Source organism: Carassius gibelio, chromosome B17, assembly GCF_023724105.1.
Source record: "Carassius gibelio isolate Cgi1373 ecotype wild population from Czech Republic chromosome B17, carGib1.2-hapl.c, whole genome shotgun sequence".
Classification (NCBI taxonomy): Eukaryota; Metazoa; Chordata; class Actinopteri; order Cypriniformes; family Cyprinidae; genus Carassius; species Carassius gibelio.
In genome coordinates, this window is record NC_068412.1 from 5,500,055 (window position 1) to 5,527,580 (window position 27,526).

Consider the following 27,526-nt stretch of genomic DNA (forward strand, 5'->3'; position numbering starts at 1 on the left):
ATGCTTACACCTGCAATGCGTCAGATGACTAAAGACCATTCACCAGATTGAAAAACCTAGATTTCTTGTTGCACATTTCTGAATATTACAAAAACTGTCAAGATCAACAAATGTTTTCCCCTTTGAATATTTCTGGATCCAAATTGTCACAGCCTTAATGACATACTAAAACACAATGAAAGTCGCATTGGCAGAGAACTGAAAACGAACTCTAATTATCCGAATGCATGTGTTTTTTCCTGTTTACACTGTCATAGAACAGATCTGATCTGTGTCACATTTGAGCAAAAAAAATCTGAATTGGGTCACATTTAAATGGCAGTGTAAACGAGGCCAAAGTCACGTTTGACGTAAGCACCAAGCGTTTGTAAAAGCTTTATTCAGTTCCTCAAAGAGCTTTGGTTATTTAAAGTGCACAAATCAAACTCAACCAAAACAGATAAGAAATGCTCTGGGGTGAAAGAAGAAAGACAATACTGAAAGACCAGGTAACAGGAGCCTGTGTGACTCATAGTGTGCTGGTTCAAAACAGAGAGAGGATTTCATCACACCCCGTCCGACCAGTCTGTCCACTGCAGGAGGCCCACGAGGCCTGTGCTATTCACATTCTCCTTCTGGGTGACTGCGCTGGGCCTGAGTGACACCTGAAGCCACCAATCCGGCCATCTCTCTCCCTCCAGGCCCACAACTTCTGAGCAAACTCAAAGAACTCATTGTCTGTCATCCAAAACTATGGAGACTGTATTGCATGAGCAGGCACAGAAAGATTGCCATTCCATGGACAAATGCGTCCAGCGGAGCAAAAGAAGTCCTAATAATGGAAAATGAGCCATCGGCACAGAGCGCAGAGGTTTGATTGCTCAGTAAATAGCAGCTCCTCTGCTTCTGAATGAAGCTCTGATCAGTCTCGGGGGCATCTCCAGAAGGGCTGCAGCTTGACACCGATCACTTACCGAGGGCAGGTGACTGCTGCTGAAGCACTGGAAGGGATTGTGTCCAGTCAAATGAAGAACGCAGCCATGCAGCTCTCAAGGCCTCTATCAGGTCCTGTACACCCTTTTCTACCAGCAGAGTGCCCGAGCTGGCCCCATTTCCACCAAATGGGCAGACACATGTGTGCTATGATTTTTTTTTTGTTTTTTTTTTTTTTTTTATAATTACTTTTAAAATTTTGGGTCAGTATGATTTTATTTGAGAGAAAAAATACATTCCATTAAAGGGTTAGTTCATCGAAAAATGTAAATGATGTCATTAATATCTCACCCTCATGTCGTTCCAAACCCATGAGACCTTTGTTCATCTTCAGTACACAGTTTAAGATATTTTAGATTTAGTCCGAGAGCTCTCAGTCCCTCCATTGAAGCTGTGTGTACGGTCTACTGTCCGTTGAGAAGCAGAGGATATTATTGAAGAGGATCATGCAGAACCGGTGCAAGCACAGCTTTTATTGGCAGGCCTTTTTTTGTTTGTTGTTGTCTCTTACTTTTAGATAACACTGTTATTTGTAAAAGCTACTGCTTATATTAGTGCTGCAACAACGTGTCGACGTCATCGACTACGTCGACTACAAAAATACGTCGAGTATTTTTTCTGCGGACGCACCTGGAAAAAACGAGCGTGTCGCTTCCATTATGAGCGCGCTTATCGCGCGCCTACATTGGAAATAACGAAATAACGAGTGCGCAATAGACGTGAAATGTGAACGGCCCCTTAAAAGAAAGCGCGCCGAGAGACAACAGTCACAAACCACCCAGCCACCCCAAATCAGCTCCAGATCTCTGGGAACCATGCTAAACCATAGCAGAACCCTGACTACATTTTTTTGTTTGTGATGCTAAAGAACATTTCATGACGTCTCAGACTAATGTAAATTTATGGCTACTGTGGTTTAATTATAAATGCTATCATAAGCTCATATTTACCATAGTAAAATATTTTTTTTTTGCCTCTTATTTATTTTATACTGTAAAAACTTCAACCACATAAGTTGAAATGAATAAAGGTTGAAATATTATATTAGAAGTTGTACTTATATTTTTTTTTGGTAAAGTTATCCAAAGGATTCATGAGCTAATTAAAAAAAGAACATTAGATTAATTATTTATTGTAATAAAAATAATCGTTAGATTAGTCGACAGAAAAAATAGTCGTTAGTTGCAGCTCTAGCTTATATAAGCTTTAAATATACAGTTTTCCTGATTAAAGCTTTAATACAGGACAGCAACTGCATGTGAGTCCATGTTTAACACTTCTTATAGCTATGTAAAAATAGATAAGAGAGAGAGAGAGAGAGAGAGAGAGAGATGCAGACGGGGGACGTGAGGAACAGTTTAAAGAACCGCTGCTTTAGAACACTGATTTTGAAACTTGTGAATCCATTAGAATCGTCAGAAGACTGAATCATGATTCATGCTTGAATAGACTTTTACATAGACCCGTAGTTTTCTCTTCCTCTTCTCTAAACCTTGCCCCCTTTGCTGCCTTTTCCTGAGGGCAGGGTTCATCTGGGTTTGTCACGAAGCTGGGAAGCAACTTCTAAGCAAAAGATTACAGATTTGACTCTATTTTAAATCAAATAAGCCCAGCCTTGGTGAGCAAAAGAGATTCTATTGATTTGTCACTGAATTAAAATACTTTGTTCTCAAAACCAGTGTGTATTCAATTTATAACTAACATATTTGGTATAAACACTGTCACCATTTCAGTGAAGAGGGTGTGAGAGAAGCGCTGTGACTCATCTCACAGGCCTGGGTCTCTGATAAAAGCCTGAACGGCTGAAGGCAGACCACTGATGCGAGGCAGAGGAAAAACCCGGCTCCTCCTCCTCCTCCTCAGGAAAGGAATGCACATTCTTCCCACGTTACTCTCGTCTTATCTGAGGGAGGGAGCGAGCTCTTGGAAAGCACAATATGTGCTAGTGTGTGTGTGTGTGCACATTTGAATCATCAGTGTTGAAACAAACGTCTGCACCAGCAATCGTCAGCCAACAACGCAGTGCCGCATTTTTACAATGTAGCCTTGAATCTAATTTTTTTTCTTTATATGCATGTTTTGCAACAAATCTGACAAAGTGACTACAGACTGGAAAGGACACATCCAAATTAAACTCAAAGCATGTGTGACAAAACCTGTAAATAGCAACTCTCTGCCCGTAAACAAACCACAAGTAACATCCTGACTTCACCTCAGTTGCAAAAGCAACGCTCTGCATTAACATCAACAGCAATGCTTGTGCCTGGTGTTACACAACCCGTCTTGCTGAAATGACAAGCGAGCATGAGCATGATGCAGCACACAGAACAGATTTCATGGCCTCAGTCACAATCAAGAGTCCCCACCGCTGTCACCAGGAAACCAGCCCCAAAGCCTTGCCACAGGACGTTACGTGTGCAGGATATTGAGAAGAGATCACAGTGTGCCACAGGTTGCTGTCCTTGAGCGTGAGGCTGATGATAAGCACAGCGAGAACAAAGCCCTGCGCTCCATCAGCGCCGCTCATCTTATAACTGCACAGGCTAGTTACACTCTTATCCTGATCATTAGCTTTACTATCAAGAAGCCTCCAGCACTGGATCATCCCTTTCACATCTGACACATTCACAAAGGCCTTTTATATGAGAACTCCACCTGTAAAGGCATAGTTCACCCAAAAATGAAGTGTCCTTTCTCTGTGGAACCCGAAAGGAGATGTTCAGAGCACGGAAAGGGTGAACAGAGTGCCATGAAAAGGGTTTTGCTCCTTCCGCTTATTGTTTTGCATATTTGTTACAATTAAAAGATTCAGATCAAACTAATTTTTTATTTAACACAAGGATAACGCAAGTCCATACAAAATGCAGTTTTTAAATAATGATTTCATTTATCAAGCGAAAAAAGCTAACAATCAATTGCCTCCTCCTGTTAAATTAGGATGTAGCAAAAATTTGGAGAGCTTAGATTAGTGAGCAAGATCCTGGCAGATTGCTAGGTCCGGTCCTCACAGATAAATACAAATAAATAAAACGCATAAGAATCAATAGGCGGAATACATTTTTTTATTTGAGGCCATCCTTAAAGGAACACTCCGACATTTTGGGACTTATTCACAGTATCCCCCAGAGTTAGATAAGTCCATACATACCTTTTTCATTTCTGTGCGTTCTGTAAGTGTTATTTGACACACCCACCGCTAGCCTAGCTTAGCACAAAGACTGGATGTAAGTGGATAATGGTAACATAGTAATCCCAATAAGTGACAAAATAATGTAAACATTTTCCTATTTACATGTTGTGATCTGTATAGTCACAGCGTGTACAAATAACAAGGCTATATGAGACAGAGCCCATTTTTAATCATATAAATACTGGGAACTATATTCTCGTGTCGTCACTGATTGGGTCTTCAACCCCCACCTTCGGGCGCATCATTGACTCTAACAGTGAATGAGAATATGAGACGAAGGAGGTTTTTATTTAAAAGAAAGAACGTAGCCTTCATTTTTTACGTAGGCCTAGGCAATTTATATATTTACAATACTAACTAAAATATAATTAATATTATTGTATTGCTTTTGTATTAGTTGTTTAAAGAGTAAAAAAAAATTTACAACTGGCAAGTCGGTCGGACTAAAATAAAAAAAAGAAGCAAAAATTGAGTCGGTCCTAAATTGAAAGGATTGGTCGGGTTACGGCATCAAGAATATTTTTAAGGATGGCCTGACTCTGACTTCAAATACACTGAATTCAACTACTCAAAAGTGAAAGTGATCTGCTTCTGAAGGAGAATCGCAGATCCCTGGCCAAGCACCAGCACCATTTATGTGAAAAAAGGGGTATGGCTGGATTCCCAAATAACATTTCATAAATGTGCTGTCATTGAAAGGGATGTCAGCACTAAGTGAGAGCTGGACACAGACCAGAACCAAGTCCAATGTGCAGACACAGCAGTAATATATCTCACGTCACAGCCATTCAACCTGTGACCTCTCTTTACACACGGCTATAAAACAGAGAATCTGACACAGAGCAGACGCAGTCCTCATAAACGACAGGAATGAAGGGAAGACCTAATCATCCACAACAGAGAGAACGACGTACGGCCTTCTTCCAAGAGCCTTCGAACTAAATAAATGAGTTGTGCGGTCATATTTTATTAGGGTTACACATGCAAAACTGTTCTACCTTGAGCACAATCATATCAAAACATTACCTGAATGAACCACACCGCTCAGGGTACAGGGTTCTGGACGTGACAATGATTAACTGCTGAGCAGGAACCAAAGGGAGTAAACAGATAAGAGCTGCCTCTTGATTTCTATCTTGGCAAAGCCTAGCCTTTATAAAGAAATGACAAATGACTTCATCCCGCAAGAAAACCCTTCACTAGTGTGTAGTTTGACTGTCATTCTGATGACTCATCAACTGGACGTCATCACACTTCTGAGAAAAGCCTGGGTGAACATGTACGTCAAATCTCCTGCTTGTTTTCAATGGAAACGTGACAGTGGTGATGGGTGGCCACTGCAGGAGATTCATCACTAAACAAATGTAGCTACGGCAGAACTTTAACGTTAGAAGAAAGTTCAACTATTCACCGAGTCTAAAACCACACGACGTCATTAAAGCCTACTCTATCGTATTTAATAGACAAATTTCAATGCCTCGATCAAAGCCTTGTCTTACACAGTCTACTACATGCCTTCTGTCGTCTGATTGATCGTCTATATGTTATCAGCAAGTGAAAGGTCTTTTAATATACTTTTACAAACGCCCATCTTCAGCTCGTGTCTTTTTATCAAGTAAACATACGAATAACTGACATTGTTAGTAATATTTCAAGACAAACACTGACTGGATTGAAGCAACTTTGCTTTGCTTGATTATTCAGACGTCATGAATCAGTGAGCGACATTTAATTCTTCATCTCTCCAACATCACTGTATTCCATTGCATTACATCTTTTGATCATTAAACTAGGCATTTGAATGTCATTATTATTGAAGATATAGAGTGACGACCGAAATTAACATTATTTATTGTAATAATCTGCTATACTATTATGAAGATCTCACTGATTTAGGTTACTAAAATATCACCATCTGCACCAAAGTGCATATTATTGTTCAGTTTCTGCCTTTGGATTAAACTGTGGTGTTTCTTCTTAATGCATCCTACTATATGAGCCATAAAAGCCTGATGTATCAAATATTATACAAAAACATCATATGCATGTTTTTATTTTACATTTGGTCTAAAGATTGGGTAAAGAGTTCCATTAAAAACAAAAAAACCCTAATGTAGTTGTTTAGAGTGGTGTTAATGACAGGCTGATGATGGCAGGAGATATCAGTGATCCATCTGTTGATATAATGATCATTCTGGAGTGTGACAGCTGTAAACACTGGTTGTTCAGAGTCACTGGGACACTGGGATGGAGCAGCAAACTCATAAAAAGACGTGTTTCTGATCTGTGTCACACTGAGCTCAGTTTAACTCCAGCAAAACTAATCATCAACAAACAGCTTGTTCAGAAGAAGTTAATGTACAGCTCGGTGTATGACATCAGCCCAGTAATGAATCCCTAACGTAAAAATATCCATGTAAAGTTAGTTCATAATAAAAGAGAACACAACAGTGTAATGAGGTAATTTAACTCAGTGTTTCAGTGTTGTGAATCAGTGGCAGGTGAGCTGCTAACCGGCTAGCTGAGCTAGCAACTCTTCAGCAACAACTGACTGAACCAACAAACCGCTTCACCAAAGCTGAAGCCTGGACACAAAACACACCAGAGGGTCAGAAAACTGTTCACCTCACACACAACACCCGTCTGAGTCATGTCATCTCGCTAGGTGCTGGTTAGCAGCTGATTTAGCCGGATGCTACACTGTGAACTCAGAGTCAAACAGTCAGTTAGCTCGTGAGCTGGATAACAACATCATCACCAACCGTCGTTATACTAATGTTTATTATTTTTGTTGTAAAATCATGAAGCGGCTCGTCATCCTCATCGCGTCTCGTTCAGATGGAAAGGTAACGTTAAAGGTGAATCGACTCACCTGAGATATCCACTGATGTAGTGAGTGAACCCCGTCACAGAGAAAAGCGCAGATTTACACGATCAGGAAAATAACATAGTATATTCCCGAGGTATGGACGGATCCCCCTGGAGCTCTTCAGCGGGCCGTGTGTGTGTGTGTGTGTGTGTGCGTCCGCTCCTGAGTGACGGTTCGCCGGGTCCAGGCTGCCGCTGGGCGGGGTCTGTCTGACACGAGCGCTCATTAATTATTCATTACACCACACTCTGTCTGGGAGGAGTTTACTGTACCAGCCAATTAATATTAAGCGAGAGAGCGCGCTAATGGAATATATTAATATGCATATTAATTTTGTGTGTATACAAAAGTACAGTTAAGCAAATTATAAGGCAGTCTGTTTTGTTCTAAAAAAAAAAAAAAAAAAAAAAAAAAAACTTTATGATGAAACCAAATGGTGACGATTTCTACAACCTTACTGAACAGGAGATTCACAACCAATACGAGGTTATAAAAACTGCATGTATGCTATATAAATAATGTTGTTAATTGATTTAAATATTTTATTTTGTGATTCCAGTGGTTTTGTTTTGTTTAAAATAATAATAATAATAATAATAATAATAATAAATTGTGTTCTTCAGTAATATAAGTTAAAATAAAACTAGTTGTTGAGGAAAAAGGGGGAAAAAACATGCTAGCGGACATATAAATCTACATTTTCATCTCTTTTCAATGTTCACAGTTAAGCTCCAATCCAGAATAGTGTGTTTTAAAACCAAGCCTCTAAGCAGTCAAATATGAAGGAGTTCAGAAGAGTGGTAATAGTTCAACACTTCGGTATCCTGACATAGAAAATTTATATCTGAGCTGAAGATGAGTCCATGTGTCATCTGCTTCCAGTATCAGCCAAATCAGACAGATAACAGAAATGCACAGATCTTGTACAGTCACGCGTGTTGCGCATCTATCCCCATAAAACAGAAAATGTTCTTCTAGACTTCCAAGAAGAGCAGTGTGACGTTCCTGTGACTGCAGCTCTTTTAAACGAAGATGTGCACTGTAACACAGCAGCTCTTCCAGATATCTCTGCTCTTCACAAGACACGGCTCAAGGAGGAATGCATGCAATGCTGCTCACGCATAGCTTTCAAACCTGTTGTGCAGCGAAGACAAGGCCCCGTTTATCATGTGACTCCTGAAATGAGGAGCTATAAGGAGCACAGTGCTTATTCGTCTGTGACATGTGTGAAGTATGTGATAGTGAGCTGGAGAGGCACATTTGATCCATAGGTCACACTGCCCTTAGTGATGACCTCTAAATATCAGACCATCAACATGTTGCCCGACGGTAAGGACACTGTTTACTGACTGGAATATAAGTCACAGGCAAGAGGCATAACGAGATGAATACAAACAGAGAAATATTCTTTCTGATAGTGATGTTATTGTGTTATTGGTAGGCTATGAGTATTACATAAAAACTATTTCCTTGAACACATTTGTGAATATATTGGTTGATTTTAGTTTTAGTGAAAATGTTCATATAAAAATAAAGCATGTGTGTTCCTTTCTGTTTCCAGGGCAGGCTCCTGAAGCGTTTGTTATCTATTCTACATGAAAGTCTGATGGTGGGATTTGAATAGTTTTTGTGATGAAGGCCTGACACCTGGTGGCCGCTTCGTGCATTACAGCATACTAACGTTAAGTATGCAGTGTGCAGCTTGAAGTATCTTATGTTTTACATCATATTAGGCCAATACTTTCACTACTGCCTTTTCCACATTAGCACTAGACTTATTAAATAAATGATCTGCAGTTTGTCAACATAAATAGGACATTTAGCAGGCCTACGTTTTCACACGAATCTCCTTCAACTCCTTGTAAGTTTACATATTTTCATGCAAATCAGACATACTTGTGTAAAACTTAAAGCTGCCACAAAGATAATTAATGATCTAGCACATGGTTGCAACTGAAAACCCTTGGTGCTGCAAGGTAAAAGGCACACTCTGACTTCCTGAACATTTTATGTAGATCATTTTCATTGTTATTTACTGAAAGTCATGTCCGTTCAATGAAAAACGCAGGTTGTGGCAATTGGTTAAGAAATGTTTTTGTTTTATAACAAACACATAGATTTTTCTTCTGTTGTATAACGTGTAGATGCTTATGAAATTAAAATAATTCTATTATAATTACTAAATAAGTTTGGCAAAAAAAAAAAAATGCTGATTTGTAAATCCCTATTTTATTGTATTTTATAGATTCTAATTTGCTACATTAAATAAATATGAAACAACAGAGGTGCCCCTGTTTGCATGCATACATTTGTTTAGCCCCATACACTGTATCGGTTCATTATACAGAATGACTATTACAGTGCTACATTTCTAAAGATACAGCTACATTTGTTGCACTTCATTCATACACTGTATTTGTACTGTATTTTATTTTGCACTGTATATGTACTGTATTTTACAAATGTAATGTTTTTAATGTAATCCGTGCATCACTGCATTCTGTTTTCAGTCTACAATTACTCTGAAACGACTCTTCGGGACTGTTTTACTGTGGCACACAAAGACAAACTCAAGATGTTTTGGATTGTGGTCTTTTTTTCTGTCTGTTTGGTGGAAGTCTTTATTTTTCCTAGCACATGTTCAGAATGAAAAATGGTTTCGCTTCAAGTGAATACAAAGTTTGAAAAGGCAAATGAGTAAGACAGAGGAAAAACAGTCTTTGGACTGGACGTGTTTGCAGATGCTGTTACATTTTGCCGATGTACAGTACCATGCAGAATAACAGCTCATTAAAAGCACTTAACACCTCTTTTAATGTGTCATCTCAACGCTTTTTTGCTAAAACATTAGGTTGTTTCATTGTGATGTTAGCCATGGGTTCAGTTTCTGCAGACTCCTCTCACTTCATCCCAATCTAATACCGAACAAGCACCCGGAGACCACTCTGACCTTCATCTCTCAGTGGGAATGAGGGAATATACAGGTTATGGATCGGGAAGGCATTTATCTACATATCTGTTTTTTGGAGTCCTTAACGCATCATTCAACAAAGCACTCCTGTCGACTGATAAAACCATGCCGTGTGAGCTCCACGGCCTTGGAAATGTGTTCAGGCTTTGATTTGGCAGGCAGGATGTCACTTCTCCCTCTCCAGCTATTCCACGGTAAGGGTATGGGGTCAGATGTTTTGAACAGGGTCATGTTCGATTGGTTTGAGAGCAGCACCTTCAACTAAAACAGTGTGCAGATGTTTTCCTCTGGCTCCTACAGCACCTCGAGCTCAGCGACCTGACTTGACTCCTCCCCTTTCCCCGCCCTCCCTGCAGCTGTCAGAGTCAGGTGACCAGCTGCGGCTCCCAGGATTGGCTGGACACCTGTGGGCGGCACTGTGTGACCAGCGGAGGGCCTGAAGGAGGCTGGCTGTCCAGACACAAGCCACTGATCATGTGCTGCAGCGCTGGACCTCTGGGCTTCCACTTCTACAGAGAGACGGGGGGAAAAAGTGCACATGGGTTAATACATTAATAGTAACACATGCAATCACTGTAAACATCCCACAAACAGAGCACAGAAGAGGCTGTAAGAATTGCTCTTCTTCTTAAGTTCATGAAATTATTAGCTTGTAATAATTATAAAGTTTCCTGTTAGGGTTAGGAGTAGGGTTGGTGTAGGGCGATATAATATACAGTTTGTACTGTATAAAAACCATTACACCTATGGAGAGTGTGTGTGTGTGTGTGTTTAAGCATCTCTTTATGGTCTTGTCATATGAAGAGCAGCAGCTGATCTTCTCTATATAGAATCGGATCTGATTGTGAGGGATGGTCTGATAATCACAAATGCGCTGAGCATGAATGAGTGGACGGATGCAGAGGTCAGACTGATGAAAGATTAAAGATAAAAAGAAAAAAAGATGAAAGCCAGTCCAGCTAAGCCAACTAGGTTGTGAGTGGAACCATATGCTGTGGGCTTCTGGGAAGATATGTGTCTGTGCCTGCTGTGTTTCAGATCGAGCGCAGCTATTACCACTGAGAGAATGAGAGGCATTCCACCTCAAATGGCCACAGAAGATCACTTTATGAAATATACATAACTTCCACAAGAACAACTAGTGCTGTCAGAAGAGCGTAATAGTCTTCTGCAAGCGGCAGGTGTCAAACCTGCATGTGATCGATGTGTCTCAGTAGCTCAAATACACACACCTGTCTGGACTCCTTGATGTTGCAGGGCTCCAGTCTGACCTTTGACCCCGCAGTGAAAGCTGTGATGGCCAGACACAGGTCATGCTGACGGATCTGAGGCTCAATCAGGGTCCACTTCTGAGGAAACAGGACAGACCAATGACTGAGGGAGTAATGCAGGTGTAGAGAGAAATCACAATCAAAGAAACTAAATAACAGTTGATAACAGTTATTTCCTTTACTTATTCCAACACAACTCCATTTTTTTTTGTTCCAAATAAATCCTCTCATCTCCTCCAACCTACTGCATTATCACCTTTACACTTCACCTTTGTACAGGTATTTGAACCTTAATATTAACCAGTCTTACAGTAAGTGTATTTTTATTTATTTATACATCATCTGAAAGTTTAATAAATAATCTTTCCATTGATGCATGGTTTATAAGGGTCAGACAATATTTGGCAGAGATACAAAAAAAAGTACAAAAAAATCAAAATATTGACAAAATCATCTTTAAAGTGGTCCAAATGAATTCTTAGCAATGCATATTACTCATCAAAAATCAATTTTTGATATATTTATGGTATGAAATTTACAAAATATCTTTATGTAACATGATCTTTATTTAATATCCCAATGATTTTGGCATAAAAGAAAATAATCAATAATTTTGACCCATAAAATTATCTATTTTCTACAGATATACCCCAGAGACTTAAGACTGGTTTTGTGCTCCAGGGTCACATATAGGCTCTCTCTCTCTCTCTCTCTCTCTCTCTCTATATATATATATATATGCAAATGTGAAAATAATGTCAATATGGAACGTGCTGCAATTACAATGTCATTTTTCATGTAACAATGACGCAATTTTGTAATAACTGTTATGAAATATGTCTATTTACATGGTAACTGAAAAATTCACAAGACAAAACAAAAGGGAGGCAATTTTGCAATAATTAAAACAGATGTGTTGTCATAACTGAAAAACAAAAACAAAAAAAAAAGATTTTCTGTGTCCTTTTATGTTACATGTAGCCTACTTACTGTAATAACAGCAAACAGAGCGCTAGGGAGACTCGAACAGTTATTTTTTTATTTGTTAAATGTCTTGCGACTGGAAATGGTTTTAAAAAGAAAACCCACCACTTCGGGTCAACTTATTTAAATATTGCGCGGGAACGACAGATCTGATTGGTTATCCAGTGTTACACACCGAAATAAAACAAGAACAAGAAACTTTAATTGCCAAAAATATTGGAGAATATAAAGTAAATGTGAAAATGTATACATGTATTAATAATGCAATTATAATAATAATATCAATAATGACAATTATGTAATAATATAAAATTTACATGCATGTTGACATGGTAATTTTTCACATTTTCGGGTTTCTCAGCAGAGGAAGTACAAAACAAACCAAAGATCTTGGGAATCATGAAATCAGTGTCAATGCCAAGCCTTAGTTTTGTCTTATACTCTTACTCACTGAAACAACAGCTAAAACTGTTCAGGGAAAAGCAAGACAACACTGGCACACTCCTGAAGTAGTTTAGTTACTGAAGCTAGTGAAAGTGCTAGAGTCCGTCATCACACACCTGTGAGGCAGGGATGCTCGGTGTGCTCTTACACTCCTCCAAACCCAGAGCGTCTGTGCCATGACTCTCCAGACACAAGCCCCCCTGCTTCAGGAGACTGTACACCGCGTCCTGCTCGGGGATCCTGACAGATAAAACACATTCAGAGCGGCAGTCCATCAGAGTCCAGAGACACAGTCCAGTGAACGTGACTCACTTGAGTTCAGGATACACATTCTCAAGATACCAGCGGAAAGAGTTACAGTTCAGCTTCTGCCTTAGAGCAAGCCGGTCTGCAATACTGTACAGAGAGACAGAGAGAGAGAGCGGGTTAGGAATACTGCACCCAATAATGAAAGCAAGAGATGTTAATACAATATTCACTGTGTTCTCCATATAATGAGAGCAGACTGTGACCAGGAGCTCACACAGCTTTGTATTGATCATGGCATATTGTGAGGAAAATCTATCCAGTCAAAATAAAGAAATAATTAATGGCATATTTGAATTGCATATAAAATGTCCATCCGTTACATAGTTTTAGTGATTTCAAAAAATGTATTACATTCAAAATAAAAGTTTTTATTTAAATAGTATATATGTGTGTATATTTATTATGTATACAGGTGCATCTAAAAAAATGTAAATTTTGTGAAAAAGTTCTTTATTAAATTTTCTTTTTGTAATTTTCATATGTTCTTGAATCACCAAAAAAACTTTTTCATGATATTGTTTGACAGCTCTGCATAGTTTTAATATTAACAAAACAGTGCATATTTTTCAGTAGTACAAAAATGAAACAGGCCAGATTTCTGCACTCAAAAACCATGGCATAATTTATTATTAATTATTTGCATCTATTTGGTTTCAATTAAATAACCATATTTTCAAAATGCATTCATTCAAATTGCTTAGAATCAGCATTGATCTGTGGAAACACTTCAGTTTATTCAGTGAAATATATTATGAACATGGTTTGGTTAAAACATGACTAGCTGTGGAACAAGTGATATTCAGTTAGTCCAAATGTAAGAGACTGAAATAAATGAGATTTATTGATGATAAATATATAACCTTTTTATTGTGTTTTTATTGTGTAGTTAAAACATATACAGTTTATTAGTACTATCACAGAAAACTGACCTGTTTGATTTATGTATGACTGACCAAAAAGCATCACATTAAATATATGAGCTTCTTTATTATATAAACTGTGTAGTCTAAATAGATGAAAATTTTATATGCAATAAAGTAAATTGTTATTTGCTGTTTGAGTTCCACCTAGTCTGATGCTTCTTGAGGAGCCAAGATCGTATATATACTGTACTTGAAGTAATTTTGTGAAGCTTGTTAGTCTGTTTCATTTTACACTCTTAAAAATAAAGGTGCTTCACGATGCTATAGAATATTTTTTGTGTGTGTCTAAATGGTTCCATAAAGAACCTTTAAAATCTCAAGAACCTTTCTGTGTCAAAAAATGTTCTTTGTGGTGAAAAAAAGGTTGAGAAAGAAAAGGTTCTTGACCGAATGGTTCTTTGTGGAACCAAAAATGATTCAGTCTCACTTTATATTAAGTGGCTAACCTCAAAAAACAAGTACAATGTAGCTGTTGTGTTCATAGTCACCCGGTGCTATGGAGGTGGGATATGGATAAGGTTAACTAATTACAGATGTAATTACATGAAGGTATTTAAAAATATATATATAAGTACAATGTAAAATAAATTTAAATAAATAAATAAAAATAAATAACATAAATACATTTATGCATTTAGCAGACGCTTTTATCCAAAGCGACTTACAGTGCATTAAGGTTATCAATTTTTACCTATCATGTGTTCCCGGGGAATCGAACCCACAACATTGCGCTTGATAGCGCAGTGCTCTACCAATTGAGCTACAGGAACACTAAAAAGCATGTAAAAAAGTAAAAGTATAAAAGTAAAAGCATGCATGTACATAATAAGTGCATTTCAGAATGAATTTAAACGTAAGAAAAAACAGTAGTGGTTAAGGCCACTTAATATAAAGTGGGCCCAATGGTTCTTCTATGGCATCGCTGTGAAGAACATTTTAAGCACCTGTATTTTTAAGAGTGTATGCAGCTGCATGAGCATTCTTCTAAACATCTCCTTTTGTGTTCCACTGATGAAAGAAAGTGATGTACTGAAGAACTGAAGGTCACCGTAACCAGATCTACATAAGGTTTGAGAGACGTCTGACCTCCCGAAGGCCTTGCCCTGCGCTGACGGTCTTGCGGCGTAGTAATACTGTTTATACTCATCCATCCAGACCTCAGCAGCTCTCCGAGTGTTCCTGCAGCATAACAGCCATTCATTCATACACTGCAATGCAAAACATATGATTGCAAGTTACATAAAGGTCAATTTACTTGATGTAGGTGAGTGCGTTGCCCTCTGGAAAGTCATAAGGATGGCGTTTCCTGAAGACGTGGCCCACGCGACTGCAGGGCAGGATCTCAAGACTGCCGCCACACATCCACACTCTGAACGACAGCTCTACAGCATCACAACAGGACAGACAGAAAAAATCACATTAATGTGTAGAAGTAAACAGAGACATTAGAAATATTGTTACGATCATCCTGAAATAGGAAGAGCACTGCAATAAAAAAGCAACACAGGCTTTCCTGCAGATCTTTTTGTCCTAAGCATCAGGACATTTCCTTGTTTCCATTCCCGTAGTGTCATGCACACACACTGATTAAAAACCTCACTTCCTCTGGATCATTGTGTTGTATTCGCTCCTTCAAGACACGTATTGTTAAAGAAGGACCAGAAGAGGATCCCAATCTCCTGTTATGCCCAGAAGAGGCTCCTGTTACTGAAACAAGCCCAGAAGTGGCTCCTGTTCCTGAGTTAAGCCTAGATGTGGCTCCCAATCCCCCGTCGAGCCCAGGGAGGGCCCCTGAAGCCCAGTTAGCTCCAGTGTGAGCTCCAGCCCCAGAACCTGCTCCAGTGTCACCTCCAGCCCCAGAGCCCTCTCCAGTGTCGGCTCCAGCCCCAGAGCTTGCTCCAGTGTCGGCTCCAGCCCCAGAGCTTGCTCCAGTGTCGGCTCCAGCCCCAGAGCTTGCTCCAGTGTCGGCTCCAGCCCCAGAGCCCTCTCCAGTGTCGGCTCCAGCCCCAGAGCCCTCTCCAGTGTCGGCTCCAGCCCCAGAGCTTGCTCCAGTGTGAGCTCCAGCCCCAGAGCTTGCTCCATTGTCGGCTCCAGCCCCAGAGCTTGCTCCAGTGTGGGCTCCAGCCTCAGAGCTTGCTCCATTGTCGGCTCCAGCCCCAGAGCTTGCTCCAGTTTGAGCTCCAGCCCCAGAGCCCTCTCCAGTGTCGGCTCCAGCCCCAGAGCCCACTCCAGTGTCGGCTCCAGCCCCAGAGCCCTCTCCAGTGTCGGCTCCAGCCCCAGAGCTTGCTCCAGTGTCGGCTCCAGTCCCAGAGCTCCCTCCAGTGTCGGCTCCAGCCCCAGAGCCTGCTCCAGTGTGGGCTCCAGCCCCAGAGCTTGCTCCATTGTCGGGCTCCAGCCCCAGAGCTTGCTCCAGTGTGAGCTCCAGCCCCAGAGCCCTCTCCAGTGTCGGCTCCAGCCCCAGAGCTTGCTCCATTGTCGGCTCCAGCCCCAGAGCTTGCTCCATTGTCGGCTCCAGCCCCAGAGCTTGCTCCAGTTTGAGCTCCAGCCCCAGAGCCCTCTCCAGTGTGTGCTCCAGCCCCAGAGCCCTCTCCAGTGTGTGCTCCAGCCCCAGAGCCCTCTCCAGTGTGGGCTCCAGCCCCAGAGCTTGCTCCAGTGTGGGCTCCAGCCCCAGAGCTTGCTCCAGTGTGAGCTCCAGCCCCAGAGCTCACTCCAGTGTCGGCTCCAGCCCCAGAGCCCACTCCAGTGTCGGCTCCAGCCCCAGAGCTTGCTCCAGTGTCGGCTCCAGCCCCAGAGCTCCCTCCAGTGTCGGCTCCAGCCCCAGAGCCCTCTCCAGTGTCGGCTCCAGCCCCAGAGCTCCCTCCATTGTCGGCTCCAGCCCCAGAGCTGGCTCCAGTGTGGGCTCCAGCCCCAGAGCTCCCTCCAGTGTCGGCTCCAGCCCCAGAGCTTGCTCCAGTGTCGGCTCCAGCCCCAGAGCCCTCTCCAGTGTCGGCTCCAGCCCCAGAGCTTGCTCCAGTGTCGGCTCCAGCCCCAGAGCTCCCTCCAGTGTCGGCTCCAGCCCCAGAGCCCTCTCCAGTGTCGGCTCCAGCCCCAGAGCTTGCTCCATTGTCGGCTCCAGCCCCAGAGCTTGCTCCAGTGTGAGCTCCAGCCCCAGAGCTTGCTCCATTGTCGGCTCCAGCCCCAGAGCTTGCTCCAGTGTCGGCTCCAGCCCCAGAGCTTGCTCCAGTGTGAGCTCCAGCCCCAGAGCCCTCTCCAGTGTCGGCTCCAGCCCCAGAGCTTGCTCCAGTGTGAGCTCCAGCCCCAGAGCTTGCTCCATTGTCGGCTCCAGCCCCAGAGCTTGCTCCATTGTCGGCTCCAGCCCCAGAGCTTGCTCCAGTGTGAGCTCCAGCCCCAGAGCCCTCTCCAGTGTCGGCTCCAGCCCCAGAGCTTGCTCCATTGTCGGCTCCAGCCCCAGAGCTTGCTCCAGTGTGAGCTCCAGCCCCAGAGCTTGCTCCAGTGTCGGCTCCAGCCCCAGAGCTTGCTCCAGTGTCGGCTCCAGCCCCAGAGCTTGCTCCAGTGTCGGCTCCAGCCCCAGAGCTTGCTCCAGTGTCGGCTCCAGCCCCAGAGCCCTCTCCAGTGTCGGCTCCAGCCCCAGAGCTTGCTCCAGTGTGAGCTCCAGCCCCAGAGCTTGCTCCATTGTCGGCTCCAGCCCCAGAGCTTGCTCCAGTGTGGGCTCCAGCCTCAGAGCTTGCTCCATTGTCGGCTCCAGCCCCAGAGCTTGCTCCAGTTTGAGCTCCAGCCCCAGAGCCCTCTCCAGTGTCGGCTCCAGCCCCAGAGCCCACTCCAGTGTCGGCTCCAGCCCCAGAGCCCTCTCCAGTGTCGGCTCCAGCCCCAGAGCTTGCTCCAGTGTCGGCTCCAGCCCCAGAGCTCCCTCCAGTGTCGGCTCCAGCCCCAGCGCCTGCTCCAGTGTGGGCTCCAGCCCCAGAGCTTGCTCCATTGTCGGCTCCAGCCCCAGAGCTTGCTCCAGTGTGAGCTCCAGCCCCAGAGCCCTCTCCAGTGTCGGCTCCAGCCCCAGAGCTTGCTCCATTGTCGGCTCCAGCCCCAGAGCTTGCTCCAGTTTGAGCTCCAGCCCCAGAGCCCTCTCCAGTGTGTGCTCCAGCCCCAGAGCCCTCTCCAGTGTGTGCTCCAGCCCCAGAGCCCTCTCCAGTGTGGGCTCCAGCCCCAGAGCTTGCTCCAGTGTGAGCTCCAGCCCCAGAGCTCACTCCAGTGTCGGCTCCAGCCCCAGAGCCCACTCCAGTGTCGGCTCCAGCCCCAAAGCTTGCTCCAGTGTCGGCTCCAGCCCCAGAGCTCCCTCCAGTGTCGGCTCCAGCCCCAGAGCCTGCTCCAGTGTGGGCTCCAGCCCCAGAGCCCTCTCCAGTGTCGGCTCCAGCCCCAGAGCTCCCTCCATTGTCGGCTCCAGCCCCAGAGCTGGCTCCAGTGTGGGCTCCAGCCCCAGAGCTCCCTCCAGTGTCGGCTCCAGCCCCAGAGCTCGCTCCAGTGTCGGCTCCAGCCCCAGAGCCCTCTCCAGTGTGGGCTCCAGCCCCAGAGCTTGCTCCAGTGTCGGCTCCAGCCCCAGAGCTCCCTCCAGTGTCGGCTCCAGCCCCAGAGCCTGCTCCAGTGTGGGCTCCAGCCCCAGAGCTTGCTCCATTGTCGGCTCCAGCCCCAGAGCTTGCTCCAGTGTGAGCTCCAGTCCAAGAGCCCTCTCCAGTGTCGGCTCCAGCCCCAGAGCTTGCTCCATTGTCGGCTCCAGCCCCAGAGCTTGCTCCAGTGTGAGCTCCAGCCCCAGAGCTTGCTCCATTGTCGGCTCCAGCCCCAGAGCTTGCTCCAGTGTGGGCTCCAGCCCCAGAGCTTGCTCCAGTGTGAGCTCCAGCCCCAGAGCTCACTCCAGTGTCGGCTCCAGCCCCAGAGCTTGCCCTAACTGGGGTTCAGGGGCCCTCCCTGGGCTCGACGGGGGATTGGGAGCCACATCTAGGCTTAACTCAGGAACAGGAGCCACTTCTGGGCTTGTTTCAGTAACAGGAGCCTCTTCTGGTACAACCAGATCGGGATCCTCTTCTGGTACAACTGATTATTTCCCTTGTCATTATAAACCCGGTCTCTTTAGTTCAAGTTTAGTTCAATTGTCAGTCCTTAAAGTATCATGACGTAAAGTTATGTATGTGTTTGTTCTTCGCGGTTGTTATGATTTAAAAACCTCACTTCTTCTGGATCCTTGTGTTGTACGTTTATGTCTACATAATATTTGTGTGTGCACTTTGTATAGTCCTGTGTATATTATGTGTATATATAAAAACATACACATACAGCATATATTCAGAGGATATTTACATGGGTATATTTAATATTCATATACTTGGTATCCTATGTAAATATATTTAATATATAAATATAACATATTTTTCTTAAATGTATACATGCATGTGTGTGTATCAATATATACATAATAAATATACACAATACACACACATATCTATAATTTTGGATGTGATTAATCGTTTGACAGCACTAACACAAAGTATAGTTTTAAACTGTACATTTAAAAAAAAAATCTAAATATAACAACTTTTGAGGATTTACGATGCTGATGACCGTTGCGTCATCAAAGTCTTGTGAGAAGGGTCCATTAGTGAGGACATCCTCAAACTATTCTTTATTCAGCTCGAGCAGTACTGTATGATCACTGTATGTCTGACACTCAAACACATCACAGCAGAGGAGTAAAATCATGCATCTGAACATCACTTACCAAAATTCTCCCCACCCCAGATGTCCATGTGAGTGTCGTACTGGCCCAGGCGATTAAACCAGCCTTTCTCCATGACAAAGATTCCTCCAGCAATCACAGGAGTCCTGCCAAAGCAGGACACGGTTCAAAACGTCTGAGACCAAAATGCTTCTAGTTTTCTAAAAGCTTCTGGGTGCTTAAATATGTAGGTATTTCAGTGTTACAACTTGGCTTCCATTCGATTCATTTTTTCTTTGTGTTCAAGATTCTAAAATTTAAACAGGTTTAAATAAGATTCTAGATTTACTATCAGACTTTCTTAATGAAGACTGAGAGAGAAAGAGAGAGAGAGAGAGAGAGAGAGAGAGAGAGAGACCTGATTGGTTGTGTTGGGTCGTTTCTTGCCATTTTCTGTTCTATAGGAATCTGCTCCCATTTGAAGTGTAAACTCCAGTCGAAACCTGTCATCAAAGAGGAAGAAGAAGTGAGGCGGTTACTTCTGGAGCCAACACATGTAGTACATTTGAATCAGTCAGCAATCAGACTAGTGGTTGACTGGTATTTTTAATTTTTTTTTTGATGGCTGATACCATAACGTACATATGTGACCCTGGAGCAGAAAAGCAGTCTTAAGTCTCTGGGGTCTATTTGTAGCAACAGCCAAAAATACATTTTATGGGTCAAAATTATCTTTTTTATTTTTTTTTTATACAAAAAAATCATTAGGATATTAATTAAAGATCATGTTCCATGGAGACATTTTGTAAATGTCCTACTGTATAAATATATTACAATGTAACTTTTGATTAGTAATATGCATTGCTAAGAGCTTAATTTAGACAACTTTAAAGATGATTTTCTCAATATTTCGATTTTTCAAATAGTTGCATCTCAGACAAATATTGTCCTCATAACAAACCTTACATCAATGGAAAGATGATTCAGCTTTCGGATTATGTATAAATTTCAGTTTCTAAAAAATGTACCCTTATGACTGTGTGCATATACTATAATTTAAACAGCATGTAAAACAATTGTTTCCAGTGAAGTTTAATTTATTTTACATACTAAATTGAAATCATTGACTGTAAAAAAAATAAACCTGTAAAAAATGAAACTGGATATTGTGCACTAACATTTGAAATCAGTGATTTAAAGATTACATTTGCATCTGCGTTTAGGTGCTGGTGTTTTAGTGCTGTCTAAATAAAGGTCCCGTCACTGTCAATCACTCATCAGCCAAGCAAAAATGACAAATATCAGCATGTATATCAGACTTTATTCACTGATACCTTTACATTAACCAGATTTGTGTGATTGCTGGCTCAGAGTTCGCTCCTTCAAAGCTCAGGAGATCTAATGCTCATGCTTGTGCTTCTATTATCAACTCTTGTCTCCTAATATTCCTTCATAACAATAAAAATAGATAGAAATGACTCAAAGTCTTACAAACTATATAAGCCAATATAAATAAAACACAAAAAGGTGAGAATTTTGCAAACTAAAATCAAAATGCAAACTAAAAAATATGAAAATAAAAGTTAATTTAAAATACTAATAAATAATCGAATAGTTTATATGTAATATTAGAATAAGACTGGTTCATAATGAGATCCTTTGGTGTCTTGGCAAATCTGACCGAAGTCTGAGAAATCTGTGAGATTATTGGGGATTATTCTTAGCAGAAACATTGAAGACGTTCTCCATTTACTCTCATTGCTTTCTGGCAGAAGCAAATATTGTAGTGATTAAATTGCCAGATAAAAGAGTTGATTTAGTATGGTAAAGCAGAGAGATCTCTCACCTCCTCTCAGGTCAGCAGAAGCGGCCAGGTAGGCAAAATTATCCAGACTGATCACATCAATGATGGGACTGACCACACGCGTGTGATCCTGACAGGAGAACACAAACCACACATGACCACTGGGTAAAAAACTTTGCAAGTATTTGATTTAGTTAGTCATCATCATTGTATTTCAGGGCAGCTGAACGCAACAGAGAGAAAGACACAAGCCATGTGACCACCCTGCTTTCAGAAGAACTAGGAGGAACGCATGAAATTAAAATTTCATTTTTTTATTTTCTAAAAGGATTGTGGCAATCAGAAGAGAGAAAGATGTCAAATTTATGGTCACTCCCTCAGCAGCTGTATTTCATTGGCAAGGTAATATAACATAAAGTAGAGTGTTATAAACTCAAACACAATATTAAAAAAATGAAATGCATCATCTGAGTGTGTAAAGGCTCTGTGGATCTGCAGCCTGAGCTCTCGTGTGTTCTTTGCTGCTTTACTCGCTGCATGTAGTACATATACTTGTGCATCCATAAAACTATTTTACGAGCATGTAGGCATGAGTATGTCAGGGAAGTTTATATTACAACTGCATAAGAAAATCACATGCTTTCAATTAGAGCTGGCTCTGGATGCAAACACGCTGAACTCTGTGCTCACAGCTGGAGTATGTGTGCGGGGAAGCCCAGAAATCCATCTGCGACACACCACACCTACAGCAGATTCATCAGGACACTCCACTCAGAAAGAGCCTGGCTTGACAGCTTCTCTTCAGAAAACACAGTACTGTGAGTTTACCATGGTACTGGTACTGAATGATTACAGCTTGGCATTCACGTGCTTCAAAGAACACCATCATATTACAATGACACATGGTAACAAAATAAACAACAACAAAAAAACCAACAACAACAGGGAACTAAAACACAGTATTACCATGATACCACGTCCAAACTGGACGAGTGAACCTAATAAAATAAAAAATAAAAAAATCTAAAAGTTCTGTCCTGCTCTTATTGTGAAAGTTTAATAAGAAAAAAAAAATTAAAAGTAAAAAAAAAATTATTTGTATTTTTATTATTATTTAAATGCATGTATACTGTTCCATACTGCTATTGTAATAGAAGAAGAAGAAGAAAAAAACACGGGAAAAAGGTAAAAAACATTTTTTGTAAATCTTAATTCTGACATTTAACAAAACTTGTTTTGTTGTGCATTTAATAACTTTGTATTTTTTTTGTGTTCTGAATTGCGGATGAAACTAGTGGTAATCATTCATCTAATATTACGTCATTCAGAATTCATCCTTCTCTAAAAACATTAAGCCGTAACTTGATCATCTCAATATTTACAACTAATTTGAACTTTTTAAACATCTGCTGCTCAAAAATACAGATCCATGAAAACAATTTTAATTCAAAGTGTCATAATTCAAATGTTCAGGCCTCAGAAACTGATTTTCTTTTCAAGTGTTGTTTGAGGAGAGACTGTGTGTTTCTTTCAGTGTGTATCATTAGATTTAGTACAGTGCTCAGATTATTTAGACATGTAGAGCATAAAAATAAGGAAATGAGTCAAAAATGAAAAAAGCATGAGCATTCATGGACATTAAAAACGTTTTACACCATATTTTAGAAAGTGTCTAAACTGCTTTCCAATGCTCAAGTGTCTTGATTTTACATTTGATAAAACGACATTTTCATATTTCCATCTGAAGAAAGTGTGGCCAAAGAAAAAGTCCACCCTCATGTCCTCAACAATCAGCAGATTTGAGCATTCATCCCAGAATCCCTGCCTGCAGCACAAACAAGGGTTACTGAGAAACACAAGGCTCTTGGCTCCAGAACAAAGCTCTTATGCTGCAGAAAAGTGGTTGAGGACATGATGATGATGATGATGATGATGATGATCGCTCTTGATGATTTAGGATGAGAGAGGCTACATGGTGCAGCTGTGAGAAGACAAACGACCGTCCTCTCGCTCAGATTCTGGGAAAGTCTCCCTCTGAAGAACCAGACTGGACTCATTCATGACTCATTACTGACTCTCCACACTCACCATGTTAAAGCAGCGTCAGCTATAGATCAAACTCTACAATAACCTGCTGCGAATTCATCTGTCCCTTACACACAAGCTAGATGAAACATGCACAGGTTGCATGGCATGCATCATCCTCTAAAACCGTGAATAAAACTTATCAAGGTAAAAACAAATATGACCTGGACTACAATAAACTACAATAAACACAGTGTGTTTTGTGCTGTCAGAAAATGAAAAATCACTTGAAAATTAGAATTGCTTATTCTTCCAAAACGTCAACCATTTTGCGTAACCTAGATTCAGGACATTTGTCTTTCATTTGTACAGTAAACACTTGTAGAAGTGATTGCGTCAGCACGGGACGTCCAGTGTCAAGTCTGAGTCGAGAAGCGCTGCTCTGAAACAGACATGATCGATGTTTCTCTGAAGTACTGATGTGTACAGCTGTGTACTGCTTATGCTCCACCGCAAAAAGAGAGAGAGAGAGACTTAAAAATGTTTGGAAAATGGCTAGATGTCCTAGGAATCCACCATGATAAAATATAAATATTGGCCTCTGACACTAATTAGACTAATTTGTCACTTTGTCAGACTCGTTTCCATTTTTTGTGTTCTGCTCCCTAATTGTTCCATGTCCTGGTTTTCCTTCCTTGCCCTTATTTGGCTTTTCCTGCTCCTGTCCCCATTTAGTTTTAATTGTTTCAGGTACAGTATTTCTTCTTATTAGTTATCCTCCTTCTAGTTCTAGTCTGTTCTTTTCTTCTTCGTCTGGTTTTGTTTCAGCATCATTACTCCAGTCTTTATAGTGTCACGTGATAAATGTGAACATTTCAAATAGAGAACAGATATTCTAAAGGGTTGTGTATCTGAACACTTCTCCTTCTGACTGAACGCCTCTGTGAATAATGCGGTTGTGTTTGGCCGGCTGGTGATGTGTTACCTCTCTGACTCTCTGGATCATGGGCTGCAGCCAGTCTGTGTTGACCTCACAGTGACTGTCCAGGAAGGTGAGGACGGAGGCCGACGCCGCAGACGCCCCTCGGACACGAGAGCGGATCAGACCTGAGCAACACCAGCACACACTCATTACACACAACACCAGATCATACATGCACTGAGGGCACAACTTCATCTGTATGTTAAAGCTGCAGTAGGTAACTTTTGTAAAAAATATATTTTTTACATATTTGTTAAACCTGTCATTATGTCCTGACAGTAGAATATGAGACAGATAATCTGTGAAAAAATCAAGCTCCTCTGGCTCCTCCCAGTGTCCTATTGCCATTTGCAGAAAACCATCCGCTCCTGGTAAAAAATAACCAATCAGAGCTGCGGTCCGTAACTTTGTTTGTGTTCAAAATGTAGAAAAATGTGTATAATAAGCGAGTACACCATGAATCCATTTTCCAAAGCGTGTTTTTGGCTTGTCCTGAATCACTAGGGTGCACCTATAATAAGTGTTTATATTCGGACTATTTTAGATTGCTTCGGGGATACCGCGGCGGAGTAACCCAGTACCTTTGTGATTCTTCATAGACATAAACAGAGAGAAGTAGATCTGGCTACGATGTTCTTCCGCAAGATGCAAGCAGTTCTGTTTATTAACCGCTAGAGCGTCAAAAGTTCCCTACCGCAGCTTTAATGGACTAAAGCTGATCAACTTAACCTTAACCAAAACCATTTAAAAGTTTGAGGTCAATCAGAGTCAATGTTTTAGTTGTTGTTTAATGTTAATGTTTTTGAAAAGTCTCTTCTGCTCACCAAGGCTGCAATTATTTGATTAAAAAATGTGAAATTTTCTTACCATGAAACATTTATTTTCAAGACTCTCTGATGAATATAACATTTAAAAGAACAACACTTATTTGAAATATAAATAATTAGTGTCAGCTTTGAGAAATTTAATCTTTAGTGAATTTTTTTTATTTTTTATTTATCTCACTGACCCAAAACTTTGGACAAAAGTGTGAGTATTTCAACTTTGCAGTCTTTAATATGCCCTGACAGAATTTACAGTTTTATGTGAATGATTCCTGATGGAGGATGTCATTCTCATGTTCTCAAATATATTACATTTATGCCAACCAAACTGCTTTTTCTAGGTTAAATTAGGTAGTTCTTTTTAGGTAACAAAGGCAGATCACAACTTTTTTTTTTTTGATATTGCAAATGCAAAAGCAAAACTATGCATTTATTATCACATTGAACATGTTTATTGTTAGTATATGAATGTATCTCCACTCCTCATATCACACGTACCTTCTCGACGCTCATTTCTCAGACAGCGCACCTTTGGGATCTGAGAGAGAAGTCGACAGTCTTCAGCTACAGAGACACACAGAGAGAGACGTCAGATTTCCCAGAATGCACCAACAAGTGAGTGTTTCAACATGATCATGAACATGGACAGTTAAGACTGTAATATACAAGATAAACAGTTCATGAATGAAGCAAACACACACACACACACACAAAGGGAAGCATGTCCGCAGCTGAGCTTTGAGGAGGAAAGATTAATTACGCTGACAAATCAGGTAAATCTAGACCTCAGGAATCCAGAACCAGAACTGATTGAGTTTGTAATGAAATGATTTTCATTATTTTCGTTATCTGCTTTCTTCTGCTGATGTGAAAATCAACCGCAGCAGTTTGCAGCTTCAACTGAACGTGATTATAGACAAAACACAGACAAAAACAATACTGAGTACTATAACAGTTGAAAAGAACTGTTTTTGACTTCAAGTTTAGTTTACAGTAATGATTGCAGCATCTTTTTCTCTCTATTCTATTACAATGATGAATGATGAACACTGCATCATTTGAAATTGGTGACAAAATGATTGTAAAAAACTATATAGTTTTTTTTCTGTTAATTATAACATTCGAGTTTTTTTTAAAACTGAAATCAGAAGCAAAATTTCCATTCTTGCTGACATTTCTGATCTGAATATATTAAGTGTGTGTGTGTGTGTGTGTGTGTGTGTGTGTGTGTGTGTGTGTGTGTGTGTGTGTGTGTGTGTGTGTGTGTGTGTGTGTTGGAGAATGAAGCCGCACAGGAAGTGTGGCAGATGGTGATGGGGGGGATAAAGCACAGATTACAGGACAAAAGTCAAGTCACACACTCACTCACTCTCGCGGCAGATGTCAGCGAGCATGTGTCTCACAGACGTGTGTGTGTGTGTGTGTGTGGATGGACTGTAGTGATTTGTTTTGAAGGAGGAAATGGAATATGTGTGTAATGTGTATTCAGTGTTTATTACAAAGGAGTCCACAGCATCACAATCAATTTTCTGCTTAAATCCTCAACACTGCTGGATGTGGCTGGAAGTGTTTTTAACATGTTGCTTTTGAGGTTGCTAGAGGTTTCTAGATGATTTTTGCCTTTTTTTATGTTTGGTCACATGGTCCTGATGATGAAAGCAGAGATCAGAGTGTGATTAAGACGAGTGTAAACAGGATTTAAAGGTGCAGTGGAAATCCTGCTTTACCCTTCTGAACACTGAATCTCATCTGCAGAAGCTGTAAACCCTGTCAGGACCGCTGTGAGCCGACACACTCCTTCACAAACACACACAACAACATCTCCCATCTGCTGCATGGAGCTCTCATTCCTTTGGCTTCACCAATGGCAGGCCAAAAGTTGCTTTTTATGTATGATTTTTTTTTTTTAAATTGCAAATATTTAGTAAATGTCACATATTCACCAGGCTTGTATGCTTGTAACTAACTTATTATTATAAAAACAAATAAAATAAAAAGCAGTAACTCTTTAGTGTAGGGATCCATTCTCACTATTAACTAGTTGCTGATCACCGGAGTATTGGCTTATTGGAAAACCCTTTAATAAATCCACAGGCAAGAGAAAAAAGGAGATAAGCATAAATCAGTATCAATGCTGGAACAAGAGCTGGGCAAAACACTGTTACATTCAGTGACTTTCAGTTTCCTTATTTGGTCATTTTCCTGTTCTTGTTTGGTTGAATTGATTAATCCCCACCTGTCTCCATTCACCTGATTTCTC

The 27,526-nt window shown here is 41.3% G+C and overlaps 2 protein-coding genes across 5 annotated transcripts in view; both read right to left on the reverse strand.

Annotated features, from left to right (window-relative positions):
* Nucleotides 1-7,222, reverse strand: part of numb (NUMB endocytic adaptor protein) — a 45,231-nt gene extending 38,009 nt beyond the window's left edge. Inside the window, exon 1 of one of the 4 annotated variants that reach the window (XM_052580348.1) lies at nucleotides 7,035-7,222. The gene's annotated coding sequence lies outside the window, so the exon portion shown is untranslated. The remainder of the gene's footprint in view (nucleotides 1-7,034) is intronic. The other 3 variants (XM_052580350.1, XM_052580351.1, XM_052580352.1) reach the window with 3 other exon arrangements.
* Nucleotides 7,223-9,609: 2,387 nt separating this feature from the next.
* The window catches only part of LOC127976759 (polypeptide N-acetylgalactosaminyltransferase 16), a 32,646-nt gene continuing 14,729 nt past the window's right edge, over nucleotides 9,610-27,526 (reverse strand). The window contains exons 5-15 of the mRNA XM_052581408.1: nucleotides 25,765-25,830; nucleotides 24,446-24,567; nucleotides 21,478-21,565; nucleotides 20,050-20,134; nucleotides 19,695-19,798; nucleotides 15,189-15,315; nucleotides 15,020-15,112; nucleotides 13,014-13,097; nucleotides 12,818-12,941; nucleotides 11,235-11,351; nucleotides 9,610-10,511 (exon numbers count right to left, since the gene is read on the reverse strand). Coding sequence (XP_052437368.1) covers nucleotides 10,368-10,511; nucleotides 11,235-11,351; nucleotides 12,818-12,941; nucleotides 13,014-13,097; nucleotides 15,020-15,112; nucleotides 15,189-15,315; nucleotides 19,695-19,798; nucleotides 20,050-20,134; nucleotides 21,478-21,565; nucleotides 24,446-24,567; nucleotides 25,765-25,830 — 1,154 coding nt within the window. The 3' untranslated portion in view covers nucleotides 9,610-10,367. The remainder of the gene's footprint in view (nucleotides 10,512-11,234; nucleotides 11,352-12,817; nucleotides 12,942-13,013; nucleotides 13,098-15,019; nucleotides 15,113-15,188; nucleotides 15,316-19,694; nucleotides 19,799-20,049; nucleotides 20,135-21,477; nucleotides 21,566-24,445; nucleotides 24,568-25,764; nucleotides 25,831-27,526) is intronic.